The sequence below is a fragment of the Protopterus annectens genome, chromosome 7.part0, assembly GCF_019279795.1.
Source record: "Protopterus annectens isolate FY-2018-M chromosome 7.part0, PAN1.0, whole genome shotgun sequence".
Lineage (NCBI taxonomy): Eukaryota > Metazoa > Chordata > Ceratodontiformes > Protopteridae > Protopterus > Protopterus annectens.
The window spans coordinates 1,062,922,407-1,062,940,699 of NC_056739.1; the positions used below are offsets into that span (position 1 = coordinate 1,062,922,407).

The following is an 18,293-nucleotide window of genomic DNA, read 5'->3' on the forward strand; positions in this document are numbered from 1 at the left end:
CTATTCATTGTTTGCAGCGTGTGTGATACTTCTTCCATGGCTATGGCCACCAGTATGATTTTAAGGAGGTTTGCTTGACTACATTCTCAGAACCTTCCAGATGATGGTAAAATATTAAATTCTCCTTTGGATAGAGATTTAGTGTTTGGCCCCTGTGTTACAGAGGTGATCAAAAAGTGTGATGAAATGGGCAAGATGATCCAGAGAATCTAAGATTTTTCAGCCCCCCTTTTCCAGTTTGTCCAAGGGATTTTCTTTCTCCATATCCAGTTATGGCAAAAACAGAATGAATGGTCTCAACAGAATTCACATAAACAGATGTTTAAGTGGAGGTGGCAAAGAGGTTCCAAAAAGAAGTCTCATACCTCCCAAAATCATGGAACCTCAAATAAGTCTGAAAGATTGTTCAGGAGGCCTTATGTCCACCCCTCCCGCCCTGGCCCTCTTTTTCTTCCAGAAAGTCTGAATCTCCATTTTTCTCTTTGGCAACAAATGTGATATCATAAATAATTCATTTTCTTGTGAATGACTTTATGTTTCTTTTTCATTTTGGTCAGTAGAACATATACGAGTAGTACTTAATTAGTTTTCTTTACTTTTTCCTGAATATGCTTTACAAGACATACTGAGTCACAAATTATATAATTTCCAAGCACTCAGTCTTAATTTTAGTTTAAGCAAGATTGTTCATGTAAACTTGCTGTTAGCCAAGATTTGTATAGAGCTTCAGCACCCTCGTAGCTGCAGTATTTTCCTTTCTGTTAGAAGCTTTGAAAATAGTTAATTCATGTGTGTTGGTGGAAGTCCCTGGCACTGAAAGTTATTGTTGCTCTAAGGGTTACTTCACATTGATGGATAATTCACAAATTACAAAACTAAAAATAAATAAACGAATAAATAGAAAAATCAAAGGATACAGTGTTGAAACAGAATATGGTAGTTTGATTTAATTTTGCTTTACAGGAACAGAAAATGAAAAGCACAGATTACTTGTGTTGGACTTTTGAGTTATCCATTTGGTAACGATGACAGATCTTATTTTGTGTTAATACAGATTATAGGACTGGGCCATGTTTTACATCAGTAAGCAAACAGATGTGCCAAGGGCAACTGAGTGGAATAGTCTGCACAAAGACCCTTTGCTGTGCAACAGTTGGAAGAGCATGGGGACACCCTTGTGAAATGTGTCCTGCACAGCCACATCCATGCCGTCGAGGCTTCATTCCAAATATTCGATCAGGAGCTTGTCAAGGTAAGCTGAAAAAACTGACCACATATTGAGCTACTGAAAAATAATAGCTGATTAAAATAAAGTGCTTTAGACTAGCTGTCTAAAAGCATTATAAAGGGGAAACTGAGTGGAAGCATTTTGTAAGCAAAATGACTTCATGCTTCAGTGTGCATATAACATGTTCATTAGCACTAATGAAATTGTTCTTGCTTAATAACAGCAAGCAGGCAAAATCATATCTAATATAGTCTTGCTTTTTGACAAATTGCTGCATTTTTTAATTTGATAAACACATTTTTGAAGCCATTTAATACTGTTCTAATCCTTTTTCAGGAATCCTGAATTGGGAGAGAATTGCAAAAACCAGTGGGAGCTATATTATTTCCTATGCTGACAAAATCAGTACTCTGCACAGGGTAGTAGTGTAATCAGTAAAAGAAAAATAACATTGTCCTGTCTCACTGTATTTCCAGAGGGATAACATGCTTCTTCAGTTAGTTATTGTACTTAGTTGCTTCATATATATAAAACTGAACAATTTTCCCAAGGTTCATGAATCCCATCAGCTTTGTCTGCTGTATTTCTCTCGCTGTTGGTATAATTTATGATGCTATATATTTAAAATGATATGGTAACTAAATTAGATGTATGTATTGTTTACAGCCATCAACAAACCAGTACTGCAAATCAGTTTTAATAGGTCATATTGGCAATTTGAGGATCTATGTAATAATTTTTCTTCATACATGAAAATTTATCAAGATATTCTTCTTTCAAAAATAATTGTGTAGATTAGTATTTGAATGTGGGAATTTTGTTTTTCCTGTATGACTGCAGACACCATTCCATTTATGTACATGCATCTAATAAATGTTGAATACTCATTTTCTGAACATCAATATTATTTTACCAGACAAAAAAATAATAATTGTCACAGATGCAGCAACAGTTTTCTTATTATGAAACATTTTATTTTAGCACCGTTGTCCAACGTGGACTGAAAGGAAGAAGAAATGATCACATTAATTTATGGACATGGAACAAGACATGCAATAACAAATAATCAGTCATCTTAAAATCAAACAATGTAAACAATCAAAATAAGTCCAAATAACTGAATGCAGTAGTTAAGGCAACAAATACACAAACCCTACCACTGCAAAGCTGTCTCACATGGTCCTAGGCCATAAAGACTCCCAAAATACCACAAAGAAAAATCGGGTAAAAACTTCTTTTATTTGTAGTACAAAAGGAATAAGCGCTTTCATCCTGCTTAACAGGACTTCATCAGATTCAGCAATAAAATAGCATTGCAAGTGCTTATATAGATGTAAAAATGAGGTAAAAGGAAATGATGTATCAATTAAGAGCTCTAACTACTTAAAGAAATAGGTACATTACAACATAAATAACTTGTACCAAAGTAGTATAATAAAAATAATTTTTCAATAAAAGAAAAAAACATATATTAACAATTGCATGTTAAAATACACGTTGAAATTCTTGTTGTCTTTCGGCTTTTCCCGGTTAGGGGTCGCCACAGTGTAACTCCGGTCCACTAATGATTGGCAGTAGATTTTCACGAACGCCGAGCTGCCAGCTTGACGTTCAACCTTCAACGAAGGCACGCCCATTTACGCATGTCTTTCGAATGCCCACCCAACCGTGGGGAGGACATGCAGACTCCACACAGAAGGCACTCCCTGCACTCCAACCGAGAATCGAACGGGAGAACCTCTTGTTGTGAGGCAACAATGCTACTGCTGCACCACCGTGGATGTCTAAATACACATTGAAATACATGTGAAAAATGTGTTTAAAAAGATGTGTATTAAAAATATATGTAGTAAAAAGTTCTGTATGAAGTGTTTTGCTATGTTGTATAACTCAGGCTCTAAATTCTAAAATAGGTTTGAGGGGGATGTAATTGTTAATACCTGAGGGGGTAGTGGCATTAAGCCTCAACTGCCAGACCACTTTTTTCTCTTCGAAAAAGAGCTTAGTGTTAACCACTCCTAGGATTAACAAATACTTTTTTCTAGAATAGCAAATTTAAAGGTGTGACAGGTTTTGTTATTCATCAAGTGCCTATATAAGGCACTATTTGTATTCTTCTTCCTAATGTTATACGTATGCTCGTAGATTCTATTCTTTAAAGGTCTTTCAGTTTTCCCTACATAAAATGCCATGCATGTGGGACACAAGGCTAAATATACAACATTATGTATATTACAGTTCCCTTTCTGAAACTTTATTTTTGGTCCTATTTATGTTTGCCAACTGTACATCCAAATTCTCACAAATAAACCCACATTGGTTACATAAACCACATTTTCTTGTACCTTGGGGGCCCCTTTTGAACTGAATGGTTTAAAATTCTCAAAACTTCTCTTGAGATTAATTCCTGTCTTAGACACAAAAGTCGGTGAAGTTCCTAACATATTGTAAATGTCCCCATCGCCTCTAACGACATTCCAATTTTTTGACACCACTTCTTTAATCACCGACGAGTAAGGATTGAACTTGAGCACCATAGCTCTAGAATGCACACTTTCATTCACATTTTCACCCCCAGATGTCAGTCCAACCCCAACAATGGTTTGTACTGTAACCCCAAGGTTCTGGCAGGATGAATTCCCTAGATAAGATCCCATCTTTATTTTCGCCTGTACAATGAAACAAATTTAACAGGCTGAATTCAGAAATACAAATTGTTAAGGGCGAGTTAACAAGGCTCATAGAGCTTATGAGCCAAACCCAGAAGCAGAATACACCTGCCCCTTTGTGTGACTTCACCAGGAGGAGGAACAGAGCAAAACGAAATGCAAGAGAGTAATGGCGACCTTCTCCAGCCCCAGGAATTATCAGATAGTGTTGTTTCTCATTTTAAGAGGTTTTCCAACTCTTCTGAGGGTTGAGGGCAAGAGAACGATGAGGATTATCTTTATTGTGGAGGTAAGACTAAAAGGACTGTTCCAAAGCAAACTTATGCAGCAGTTTCTGGTAATGCAGCACCAACAGGTACCAGGATCATTCAAGTACATATTACAGCTAATAATGACAATGTGCCTACTGCTAGAGACTTATGTACCTTAAACAATGATTTTAATAATATGCTAAAGTCGGAATTTACATTTGGGAAAAGAAGAAACTGCATTTACGTATAAGAGCTGTTTACCAACTGATGTTGACAATCAAACTGCTTTTCCTTCTTTAAAAGAAAAGATTTTACACATGGAGAAAAAACTTGGGCACATTAAACAGTTACAGGTAGATAATGCATATTTTAATAAATGTATTGAATTTAAGATTGTACCAAAAGGAATTAGAATTTTTAAGGAACCTATGGGTTTAGAGTTAAATGAAGAAATAATGAATGAATTTAACTCATTATTTGACAGTTTTGGATTTGACTACATGCGTTTATTAATTAAACACAATGATGCTAAGTTAAAATTAAACACAATGATGCTAAGTTAAGTAGACTATTATCTGAAGTTGAGCTTTTAAATGTTGATATCATCCAGGACTTAATTTTTGATCAATGTAAAGAGTTTTATCAAAAGCAATTTAGTATTGTTAATAAATACAGTGGTACTTTATTTAAGAGAAAAGAAAAGGAAATTGAAAGGGACATTTCCAGTGTAGTAGAAAGAAAACCTACATATGGAAAGAATATAAAATGGAGAATGCTACTGGTGGGGAAGAGAAAATTAATGACCGTAGGCAATCTGGGCATTTTAGACATGATAATTCTCAAAGGAAGTGGTATAATTATGCCCATACCCCAAAAAATTTTCGGTGGGGGAAACAACCAAAGGTACACCCAGACCAAGGAAGTTTATTGGGACTCAGGTCAGGGAGCGGGCTGGTCCCAATATCAAGGGGGAGTACATCGAGCATATTACCCCAAGAACAAGGTGAGATTTTAATCACAAACGAGGTAGTTTATAGCTACAAAAATTTTAACATTTTCAACTACACTAGTTGTGAAGTGACAAAGGATTATTTCTCCCTGTTATCCAAAGGGCTGAAATATTTACCTACTACACATTTTGATTTAGTAGACACATTGATTGGGATGAAACTTTTTATTAGAAAACAAAACTTGGCCATTCAGTTTAAAGATAAGGCCCAGCAGATTCAGGCATCTACTATTACGAAAAAGACACATACAACTCTCCCTTACACCCTTCTTTACAAACCTTTGATAAGCTAGTCACAGAGGACATATACAAGGCTTATGAAGCTATAAAAGGGAAAAAGAGAAAGGTATACAACTTGAGTAAATCTGAAACTGAGATTTTTCAGAAATTAAGTCAAGACACAGATATAAGGGTTATGAAACCCAACAAGGCATGGGATATTGTGCTGTGCAATGACATTTTACACAATTTGGAAGTATATGAGCCTATATCACTAAAGGAGATACATATAGCATATAGACATATAGATATGGAGTTGGAAGAATACTTGCTAGATCAGAGGATTACTATGGATGCATACGATTTCCTTAAACTTAAGAACCCCCTACTAGCTTCTATCTTTGGTATTCCCAAAGTTCACAGAAATGTGACTCAACCCCCTTTCTGACCAATAGTTGCAGGGAGTAAGTCTAAAACATTTCCCTTTGGAGTCATTATAGATAATTGGCTTAAGCATTCCTACAACAGCATTCATTACCTTTTAAAAGACTCCTAGGATTTTTAGGTAGAATTAAAAGTGAACTTTGGGAGAAGGATTTATTATTTTCAACCACTGATGTGGTTGACTTGTTTAATTCCATACCTAAGGATGTAGGATTGAACTTTTTCATGAATCTACGGTCAAATATTCTACATTGGATAGTGATAAGATTCAAATGTTGTTGGAATTTATGACTACCATCCTAGATAATAATTTCATCTATTTCGAGGGGAGCATTTCAGGCAAATCAAACGTGTTGCTATGGGGGCATCTTGTGCCCCCATATTCGCAAATCTTGTTTTGATTGAGTGGGAACACAGACATGTATTCAACAGTCCTTTTTCAAGTAAACTGAAACTTTATGTCCGATTTTTGGACGACATGTTTGTTCTATGGAAGGGAGATAAAAGGAAGATAAAAAATTTGTAGCATATTTGAACAGTGTTTGCCCTTACTTTAAGTTCACGCACTCATATAGTGACAAAGGTATGTCCTACCTGGATGCGTACATATCCCACATAGAGAATGGGTTTAAATCTAACATCTATCACAAACCCACTGTTAGCAACTCCTACTTAGAGTACAACAGTTGCCACCCTATGTCACAGAAAAAGAGCATACTTAAAGGCCAGTGTATTAGGGTGGCCAGAATGACATCTGAATACACCAATGTTGTTAATGAATTAAAAGTTGTGGGGAATATGTTTCTAAAGAGAGGATATCCACCCCATTTCGTGGATGAGACTGTTCTCTGTGTCTTATCACAATGGGGTTATAGTACAAACCACTGTTGGTTGGACTGACATCTGGGGGTGAAAATTTGAATGGAAGTGTGCATTCTAGAGCTATGGTGCTCAACTTCAGTCCTTACTTGTCAGTGACTAATGAAGTGGTGTCAAAAAATGTGAATGTCCTCAGGGTTGATGGGGACATTTACAATTTATTAGGAACCTCACCAACTTTTGTGTTTAAGACAGGAGTTAATATCAAGAGCAGTTTTGAGAATTTTAAACCACTCGGTTCAAAGAGAGGCCCCCAAGGTACAAGAAAATGTGGTTCATGTAACCAATGTGGGTTTATTTGTGAGAATTTGGATGTACAGTTGGCTAACATAAATAGGACCAGAAAGGGAACTGTAATAATGTGGTATTGTATGAGGAAGTCGGGAGTGTCAGAGAAGTATGTAAGAATGGTACAGGATATGTACGAGGGTAGTGTGACAGCGGTCAGGTCTGCGGTAGGGAGTGACGGATGCATTTAAGGTGGAGGTGGGATTACATCAAGGATCAGTTCTGAGCCCTTTCTTATTTGCAATGGTGATGGACAGGTTGACAGACTAGATCAGACAGGAGTCCCCGTGGACTATGATGTTTGCAGATGACATTGTGATCTGTAGTGAGAGTAGGGAACAGGTGGAGGAGACCCTGGAGAGGTGGAGATATGCTCTTGAGAGAAGAGGAATGAAGGTCAGCAGGACTAAGAATATATGTATGTGAATGAGAGGGAGGATAGAGGAATGGTGAGGATGCAGAGAGTAGAGGTGGCGAATGTGGATGAGTTTAAATACTTGGGATCAACAGTTCAGTGTGATGGTGAGTGTGGAAGAGAGGTGAAGAAGAGAGTGCAAGCAGGATGGAGGGTGGAGAAGAGTGTCAGGAGTGATTTGTGACAGACGAGTACCAGTAAAAGTGAAAGGGAATGTCTGCAAGAGGGTAGTGAGACCAGCTATGTTATATGGGTTAGAGACAGTAGCAGTGACAAAAAGGCATGAGTCAGAGCTGGACATGGCAGAGTTAAAGATGTTAAGATTTGCACTGGATGTGACGAGGATGGACAGGATTAGGAATAAGTATATTAGAGGGTCAGCCCAGGTTTGAAGGTTTGGAGACAAAGCCAGAGAGGCAAGATTACGTTGGTTTGGACATGTGCTGAGGAGGGATGTAGTGTATATTCGGAAAAAGATGCTAAGGATGAAGCTGCCAGGTAACAGGAAAAGAGGAAGGCCTAAGATAAGGTTTATGGATGTGGTGAGAGAGGAGATGCAGGTGGTTGGTGTGACAGAGCAAGATCCAGAGGACAGGAAGAAATGGAAACAGATGATCCGCTGTGGCGACCCCTAACGGGAGTAGCTGAAAGAAGAAGTTGTATATTTAGCCTTGTGTCCCACATGCCCGGCATTTTATGTCGGGAAAACTGAAAAGACCTTTAAAGACTAGAATCTATGAGCATAAGTATAACATTAAGAAGAAGAATATGAATAGTGCCTTATATAGGCACTTGATGAATAACAAAACTTGTCACACCTTTAAATTTGCTATTTTAGAAAAAGTATTTGTTAATCCTAGGGGTGGTAACACTAAGCTCATTTTAGAAGAGAAATAAGTGGTCTGGCAGTTGAGGCTTAATGCCAGTAACCCCCCCCCCAGGTATTAACAATTACATCCCCCTCAAACCTATTTTAGAATTTAGAGCCTGAGTGATACAACATAACAAAACACTTCATACAGCACTTTTTAGTTCATATATTTTTTAATACACATCTTTTTAAACACATTTTTCACATGTATTTGAACGTGTATTTTAACATGCAATTGTTAATATATGTTTTTCTTTCATTGAAAAGTGATTTTTTATTATACTACTTTCATACAAGTTATGTTGTAATGTACCTATTTCTTTAAGTAGTTAGAGTTCTTAATTGATACATCACTTCCTTTTACCTAATTTTTACATCTATATAAGCACTTGCAATGCTATTTTATTGTTGAATCTGATGAAGTCCTGTTAGGCAGGATGAAAGCGCTTATTCCTTTTGTACTACATATAAAAGAAGTTTTTACTTGATTTTTCTTCATGGTATTTTGGGAGTCTTTATGGCCTAGGACCATCTGAGCCAGCTTTGCAGTAGTAATGTAAAGAATCCAGTCAATTAAATAATCTAAAACTGTACAGGATACCCATTTGACATCTCTAACCTTTAAACACATCTAATATGTACATATTCTTTAAGAACATGAGGTCTGTTAGCTTGCATTCTCAATTGCTAGTGCAACTCTATAATTTCAAGGGCATTATCTAAGCACTCTTCCCATAAAGTAATCTGCCACACATCGAAAAAAAAAAAAACTTTTAAAGCAATTTAAATACTGTGAAATGTTTGTATGAAACATTGTTTAAATACTTTGATTGGGCAAACAGGTGTTCACTGATTCATTGGCTTAATTTCCATCTTTCCTGATTAATATGCATCACAGTAATACATTTGGCACAGTAAGTTTACCATCCTGATACATTTATTGTTTTAGTTATATGCTCTTGGAAGACCACTGACCCTTCATGGATGAATCTACACAACTTATACTACAACAAAATATCCCATGTAGTTTGTCCATACGTTTATTTGCATTAATCTTACAGTATACAGTTTTCAGAAATCTTGAAAAGTTATATTCCCTTTTTCCTGTAAAAGCTGGTTTACCCATCCTGCTCAGTAAGTCTGGATACCCTATTATAATGTTACATTTTTTGGATAAAACATGTTGTCACTATCTTCACTAAGAGTCTGGGAGGTCAGTCCCTTGCACCCTTGTTATGCTTACATTGGATGTAAGTATAGTACAGTTATGTTCTGTGTCTGTAATAGACATAGTAATGGTTTTCACATGGTGTTTCTGCCATTTCATACTGCTTTAAAAACATCTAAACTAAAGTCATAATTACATCCCCTTTTCCTAAATATTGTACCTAAATTCCCAGCTGATTGGCAAAGCTGGTATCATTAGTACTTCATTTTGCTAATATTTCTGCCTTTTCCTGTATGTGCAGTGGGTGTCAGGTGAGGAGTCAGTATCAATTTGTCAAACAAACTAAATACTGAATACCTCTTTGTTGCAATTTATCCATTGAAACTTAATCCATCGAATAATCACTTCAGTGAAGATTTACCCATGGAAAAAAATTGCTTGGCCAACCTATCATCCATCACAAAAAACACATAATTTAGAACCTACTCAGGTATGGGGAGATGCACCCCCCCACCCCCCTCTAACTAAATATACCAACTCCGAGATCACATTACAGTAGGGAAAAGGGCAAACTCCCAATGATGGCCAACTATTTTTTTTCCCTGTGTAAATCTTCGCTGAAGTGATCATTCGATGGATTAAGCTTCGACGGATAAAGTTAATTGAAAAGATATTTGATTTTTAGTGCATTCGACAAAATGGTATAGACCTGCCAGTGATGGATGGTATATAATTGTTCCCAAAGCCTGGTTTTCCATATAAATTGTACAAAAATATCTTTATTTTTATCTCAATGTCTAAAAAAGGATGCTTGGGTTACTGCAGTGAAACATGAATTCAAAACATTTGACCTCTTAAGTCATGTTGCAGTGTAATTCCATCTTCTAAATCATCATATATCAAAAAGAAAAAGAGGCCATCAATGAATATCCCTTATATTAAACTTTGCATAGCTGTTCAAGCCATACAGTGCTGCTCTTTCCCATTTTTTAAAAAATAGAGTAACAAATGCTGGTGCTATGGTTACACCAATAGCTATCACTTATCTTTGTTTATTTTTTTTCTCTATAGCAGAAAAACTTACTATCCAAACCAACTCTATGCAACTGAGGCTTCATTTTGAGACATGCGATAACAGATAACCACATCATAACATTGACCCCAGTTGTACTAAAGTCTGACATTAACACCTGTAGTCTGTAGAATGACTGTATATAAGGATGCAATATCTGTTGTCATAAAAGTAATTCCCTTCGGAATGTTACAGACGGTAATTCGATTAAGCTTTTCTGAAAAAATCCAAAGAATTCCAAATTAAGGATGGAGCCAACTAGATAATCTTCTTAAAAGTCTTATCCAAATAAGTGGAAATGCACTATGTTTTCACTGCCTTTGCAGAAACATTTGGGCACCCATTTTTTTTTATTTTTTAATATACAAGAAACTGTTAAACACCCATTATGCAGAAAGTCCTTTAACTAAAGGAAACTTTGAGATTGTATTCAGGGTTAATGTCTTTAACAGTGATATGCTCTTAAAGCTGTCATTTAAAATTAATAACATTCTGTCATCATAACTCTGTTGTCCATAATGACCATACAGCTACTTTGTCATCTTTCATGTAGTCTGCTTTTTTTTTTTTCATGTTTAAAAAGTCCTTTTTTCTTTAAAGTTAAGACTATAAGATTTATTTATAGGTTGCTTGTTTTAAAGACAATGAATTTCTATTTTGTACAGTGAGTTGTAATAGGTGATGATGTTAGTACTGGATTAAAAATATTTTGCTTGGAGCACACATTGCATGTTGGCACAACTTCTGCAGAATCAAAAAAATATGTCAAGTTTAGTTTTCTCGAGTTCAGTTAAGATCAAAAAGTGTCTGCACTGAGTCTGCACTCTGTGGTGGAGTTAAGGAAAAACCCTTCTCTGTACTTTGGTGCCTGTTTTGCTAATAGAAAAAGAGTTTAGGTTAATGACCTTGTATTTTGGTTTTGACACTGATTTCCTGTAATTGTTTTCCCAGTTGTTGTTTTATTCCTTCCTACAATAAGTCCTCCCTTTCCTCTTTGACTACATGTTGCCATATAGGACTTGTTTCTCTGTAGGTGTTCTTCTTGGATTGACATTCTGTCCATTGAAAGAAGATACATTAATAACATTGAATGAAGAAATATCAAAGCATGAAAGACTGTCCACAAAAGGTTGAAACACGTAACATAGAAACTGTGTGCTACCTGCTTTTTTAGCACCCCTGAAAAGCCAATAGGGTGTTGTGTGAGATTGCAGTACAGCAGGGACTGTTTTTATCCTTTCCCCATTGCAGTGCAATCTCACAGATGGTATATATATATATATATATATATATATATATATATATATATATGGGTCCTGTTTATTTTATCGACAGTATGGTTCATCGAACCGTACTTTGTCAAAATTACTTTAGTGAACGTTCATTTTGTCAAACATGCACTTTCGCTAAAGTAAACAAATAAAAAGGAAAACATGCAGTTTTCATGTTGCCTTAGTTGTACATCAGCATATACTGTTGATGTACAATTAAGGAAAGTTTTGTTGAGATCGTAGTATAGTGGGGGTAAGGGAATATGCCCTTTTCCCCACTGTAGTATGATCTCGGAGTGAGAATATTAAAGTAGGAGGTGGGGGGTGCAGTCCCCCACATGGGGAGTGCAGGGGGCTTGCCCCCCTGCATAACACTGTTTAGTGTGTTATTTTACCTTTTTAGCTAGTTTTTGTTTTTTCATTCCGCAAAAGTGCATTTTCGATGGAATGCACTTTCGCAGAAGTAGGTTTGAGGTAGTACGGTTCGATGAACTTTCAATTTAAAAACATATATATATATATATATATATATATATATATATATATATATATATCTATATCAAATAAGCAGGACGTATGGGGATGCAGAGAAAAGATGCAAGTTACAGTGCTTTCAGTGTTCCACGTTTCAGTCTTATGTGGTCGATCTTTTGTGCTTTTTTTTTCTTGTGTTGACTTTGCAATTAGTGGAAATTGGGTTCTGCACCTATTTGGAAACTACTGTTGTTTTTGCCACTCTAAGATCCTTAGAGTTTGTACTGCTTTTTTTCCCCCTAAAAAATACCTTTGTCTCTGTTGTTGGATTCATTTGCATGCTTGTTACCACTGGTTATGATAATTAGACATGAATTGAATGCTTTATGGAGATCATAAGCAGTACAGTTTTGTACTTAAAATTCTTAAACATGGTTTCCCACATCTTAATATCATGAAATACATTTTCGTACTCCATTTTAAAAATTGGAAATGTGAGATCTGCTAGAATATTTAAGTCCATGTTCCATTCTTCCAAGGATATAATCAATGTGCTTATTATGCCTTATTAAATGTGTTATTAAATAAGCTCTCAAACAGCCAAATAAATTTCACAAATATTTAAACACCTCACTGCCTGTATTGGTTCCATTGGAAAAAACAGACAGCTGCACTTCTTTCTTAACCATTTTGGGGGTAATGTAATGTGGAAAAATTCAATTGTTCCAATCTAGGGACTTGTATTTATGCAGTTTAGTATGAAAAATATGACTGCATAGTTTAGGAAAGGTAGACATTCTGTAGATTTGTTCATATTTCCATTGTTATCCCCAAATGGACTAACCAGAATGGACAAATATTATGGGAATTCATCAGCCCTTTCAAGAACATCTGCCCTTATTTCCATAGGTGCTTAGAGATCTGTTAGGTCAGGGTACAATTAAAGACGTTCCAGTTTCCCAAAGGGGGAGGGGGTTTACTCCAGAATGTTTCTCATACACAGGAAAGTGGGTACTTGGAGACCAATTTTAGACTTATCTCATATAAATACATTTCTGAATGTTCCCTCTTTTCAAATGTTGTCCCTTCAGACTTTGTTCCCTCGTTTGCTTCCTCAGGCTTATATGGTGTCTCTGGATCTCAGGGGTTCTTATCTCCATATCCCAATTCACTTCCCTTTCAGGAAGTTTTTATGTTTCTCTATTGCTTCATGGTATTTTCAGTTCTGTGCTTTTCCCTTTGGCCTTTCTACTGCCCTAAGGATATTCACCAAATGTCTCTTTCCTTTGATTGTTTATTGAAGACTACAGGTGATTCGAGTCTTTCTCAATTTGCACAACCTCCTATTTCAGGCATCCTCTCCAGAGACGTTATTGCAAAATCTCTATTTTGCTGTTTCTCTTCTACAAAGCCTAGGGTTCATTATAAATTTCAAAAAGTCCTTTCTGACTCCTTCTCAGGATCATATTTTACTGGGGTGCAAGATTCATACTGTGCTTATGCTGGCATCCCTGCCTCCTCCCAAGGCTCTAACTCTCATTTCCTTTTTTTCAGTGCCTTCTTTCTCTGACTTCACTAACAGCTAGAGAATTTCTGAGAGCTCTGGGGTCCATAGCCTCTGGTGCATCTTTTCAAGGGTTTGGATACTAACTCTATTCTTGAGGCAGCTACCTGGACTTCTGTGCATACATTTACCAAGCACTACAAGTTGGATGGAATTTCCATCGCAAGAGCTGGTTTTGCTAGGACTATCCTTCATGGCTTACTAGAGAGCTCTTCTGATCTTTCTTCCCCCTGTCTTCTTCCTTAGCTTTGGCACTCTCCCTATTGTAATGAGTACTGAAATAGTGAAATGGAAGGACATAGTACAGTTGTGTAAAATCTTACCATAGTGGTAGATGTCCTTGTCCTCACTGTTGCAGTATTCACTCCCTTCCTCCACCCCCTAGTCCATTTCTCTTTTGGATGTACTGATTACCTCTCTACTCCTTGAAATGGCTTTCCTAGGCTGTCAGTTCTGAGGTTTGTATGTCCAGACACCACCTTTATGCCCTATGCTACTCGAGGAGTATATGTGTGATGTACGGCATACCTTAAAGCAACCTAAATGCCTTGGTGTATTGGGCAGGCATTGGGCCTTCCTTGGCATGAGATCCATATTATAATGAATACTGCAACAGTGAAGAGAGGGACATCTACCATTATGGTAAGATTTTACACAAGTGTACATTTCTCTTCTACTGGTAATATACAACACTAACATGAAGTGGTACCTAAACAAGCAAGGGGTACAGGGTTATACAAACTCTTTACCAGTTAGTGATGACCTGTGAGCTGGTTCTAAGCATTTTGTGACTCTTCATGCCTCATACATTCCATCAGAGCAAAGTACAATGGCAGGTAGACTAAGCAGATACTGAACAGGCTTTCACAAGTCCTAAGTTCCATGTAGAGGTCTTCCAGGACTTGATCCATATGTGTGGAACACCTCATGTAGCTTTGTTCACTTCTTTCAAAACAGACAACTGAAAAAGAAATATGCTCAAGACATCCTTGTAGCCATGCTTGGAAGATACTTGCTCTGTCATTCCTATATCAGTTATCTTCCTGTATGCATTCCTACCCTTTCAAATGATTTCTAAGTTACTTTTAGAGATTCAGAAAAAGTTCCAAAAGATCATTGTGGTGGTAACCCCCTTTTGGCCCAGGTCCCTTTTAATGGAATTGGCCAAGGGAAAATTCCACAAGCTTCCTCACAAACTTTATCTGCTCACACAACATCATGGGTGTTGAATATCTTCACCCTATCTTAGAGCAATTGCAGCTGACAGCCTGGGTGATTCCATTTTTAAACCTTTTAGGCACTTGTTCCATGAGGATGTGCAGAGGTATTTAAAGATACAGGAAAACCCGCGCCTAAAAAATTTTACGGTTGCAAGTGGAAAAGGTTTTCTAACTGATGCCTAGACAATAACAAGAGGTCCCACAAGGGTTTCAACCCCTCTGGTTTTGAAATAATTATGTTCCTACTTAGAAATGTTTTGTCACTTGCCTGCATCAAAGTGCATCTTGCAGCCATCTCAGATTATCTGCCTATGGATCCCCTTCTCTCATCTCTTATTGTGGTCAGATAGTTTATGAAAAGAGTGTTGCTTGTGAGACCCCCCTCTAAAGCAATTTCATCTCAACTTTGTCCTTGAAAAGTTGGCCTTACCTGATGCTGAACCTGACATTCAGGTTGATTTACAGTTCATTACTTGGAAGACTTTTTTACTTATTGCTCTGACATCTGCAAGGCAAGTCTCTGAGCTGCAAGCTGTCATGGAGGGCAAACCCTATCTGATTTTTAACCAAATAAAGCACCCAAAATCCAGGGACTATGTCACGAACAGTTTAATAACAAGTAATAACGCTATAAAATTTATCTGAAACACTGTTTGGAACTAAAAATTGTTCCTAAGGGTCTTAGAGTTTGTAAATATCCGAATAATGTTGTGGATGGTACTGCATTTCATCAGCAGCTGATTACTGCCTTTGACAATTGTGGCTTTGAGCTAATGAGGGCTATAATACAAAACAATGAATGTGAAATGGAAAAAAGGTTTAACCAAGTTGAACATCTAAATAAAGACATTACTCAAGATTTGCTTTTTACTGTTGAGGAGCATAAGAACAAATATTATAAGTTGCTTAAGGATGTAGAAAGTAAATGCTTAGATGTTCAAAACAGGAAATCAGAAACAATTGAAAGAGATTTGAATGAGTATAAAATTAAATCACATTACCCTAAGCCTAGATTATTAGGGAAGAGGGTTGGAACATACAGTATCAATGAAAATGAGATACCAGTATTTGATGACAGTGAAGTAGAAGTTTCAGAATTTCCACCGCTTAGAAGGTCTGAGAGACTGATGTATAAAGAACCTATTGAATATAGTTCAAAAAACTACCAAGTGAGAGAATGGGGGCCCCGAGGAAGGAAACAAATGAGGTGGAAAAATTAAATGATGGTTTACATAATGATGGATGTAAATGGACATTAAATGATTTTAACATTTTTAATTATTCTAGTACCACTGTGACAAAACCTTTTTTTGATTTATTTTCAAAAGGCTTTGGATTCATACCCAAACAGAGAACTGACATTTTTAAACTGTTAGTAGATATTAAGTTATTTATTAGAAAGAAAAACTTAGAAATATTTTTTAATGGTGTCCAAAAAACTGTTTGTGAAGATAAATTAGTTCGCAAGAGTACTTTTAACCCACCCCTACACCCACAAGTAAAGAATTTTAAGTTCGTTTTGGAAAATGAAATAAGGAAGTCACTAAGGATGCACAAGGTGCAATCAAATTTATCCTTGGTGGAGCAAGAAACACTCAAATTAGTGAGTAAAAATAAGAACTTAAGGGTTATGAAACCGGATAAAGGTGGGGGGGTGCTTATGGACCATATTATATATGAGGGTAAGATGCAGGAGATTTTAAGTGATTCTACTAAATATACAAGGATATCTATTAATGAAATAAATGTGGCATATAAAAAATAAACATGTTATTGAATGATTTATTAATGGATGGATTGATAGATTTAGAGACATAAATTTCTGCATGTTGAAAAACCGAAGGTTCCTTCTATTTTTGGCATACCAAAGGTGCATAAGAATATCGAAGATCCACCTTTGAGACCAATAGTTTCTGCTGAAGGTTCTATAACAGCTCCTCTAGCAAAGTTTATTGATATAAAGGTGAAGAAGGTGCTTATGAACAGTACTTACATACTACAGGATTCTTGGGACCTTTTGAGAAAGTTGGATAAAACCTTTTTTTCTGAAGATTTGGCCTTTGCTACCTTAGATGTGGTTGATTTATTTACTAGTATTCCCCATGACATAGGCCTTGAATGGTTCGAAGAAGTGTTAGTAGGATTTACAGGAATCACACATAATGATTTTAGAACAGTTCTGGTTCTAATGGAGGTGGTATTAAAAAACAATTTTATATTTTTTGAAGGAGAATACTTTAAGCAATGTAAGGGAGTTGCTATGGGGGCACATTGTGCTCCTACTTATGCTAATATTATTATGTCACATTGGGAAAATACATACTTATTAACTTCGGTTTTTAGTAAATTTTGGACATTTTATGGTAGATTTTTAGATGATTTATGTTTTTTATGGAAAGGAAATGAGGAAGATTTTAACTTATTTATTGAATTTTTAAATGGTACGACCGAATTTTTAAAATTCACATACAAATTTGATATCCAAAAGTTAAATTATATGGATGTAAACATTACTAAGACCAAAGATGGTTTTAAGTCTAAAATTTATAGAAAAGAGACTTTCTCGAACTCATATTTACATTACACCAGTTCACATCCACCCCACCAAAAGAGAAGCGTGATGAAAGGTCAATTAGTTCGTCTTAGTAGAATGACCTCTGATGACACTACTTACAATATTGAATGTGGAATTTTGAAAGGTTTATTTTTAAATAGAGGCTACCCGGGCGAACTTTTTGACCAAGTATGTAGTGAGGTTACTAGTGAAAGAAGAGGCAAGTTTGCACCTATTTTAGGTAAAGGTGAAACTTGTGTAAGACAAGAGTTAAATAACGAAAATAGTGGTGTAAAATATGAAACTGATATTACTATAACTTACGATGGGCAGTCAGGAATAGTTAAAAGAATTATTAATAAAGAATGGAATAACTTTGCTAGGTTATCTGACTTAAACCACATTTTTGACAATGAATTAAAATTTATTTATAGGAGGAGTACCAACATTAAGAACATTTTAGAGAGAGGGACAAATGAAAGAATGTTTGAAAATGGTACTAGGAAAAAAGTAGGGTTGTTTTAATGTGGAAGGTGTAGTTATTGTACACACCTCACTGTAGGACAGTCACTATATCTACCGAGTAGACAAAGGAAATTAACATTAGGTGCATTTGTTAATTGCAACACCAAGGATATTACATATTTAGCTACCTGTACAAAATGTGATTCATTTTATGTAGGGAAAAGTGAAAGAA

At 36.2% G+C, this 18,293-nt stretch overlaps 1 protein-coding gene across 3 annotated transcripts in view; it reads left to right on the forward strand.

The window, feature by feature from the left end:
* FBN1 (fibrillin 1) overlaps positions 1-18,293 on the forward strand; it is a 4,097,759-nt gene that overhangs the window by 604,369 nt on the left and 3,475,097 nt on the right. For all 3 annotated transcript variants that reach the window (XM_044077620.1, XM_044077621.1, XM_044077622.1), the window contains exon 7: positions 1,055-1,252. In XM_044077620.1, the coding sequence (XP_043933555.1) occupies positions 1,055-1,252 (198 nt within the window). The remainder of the gene's footprint in view (positions 1-1,054; positions 1,253-18,293) is intronic.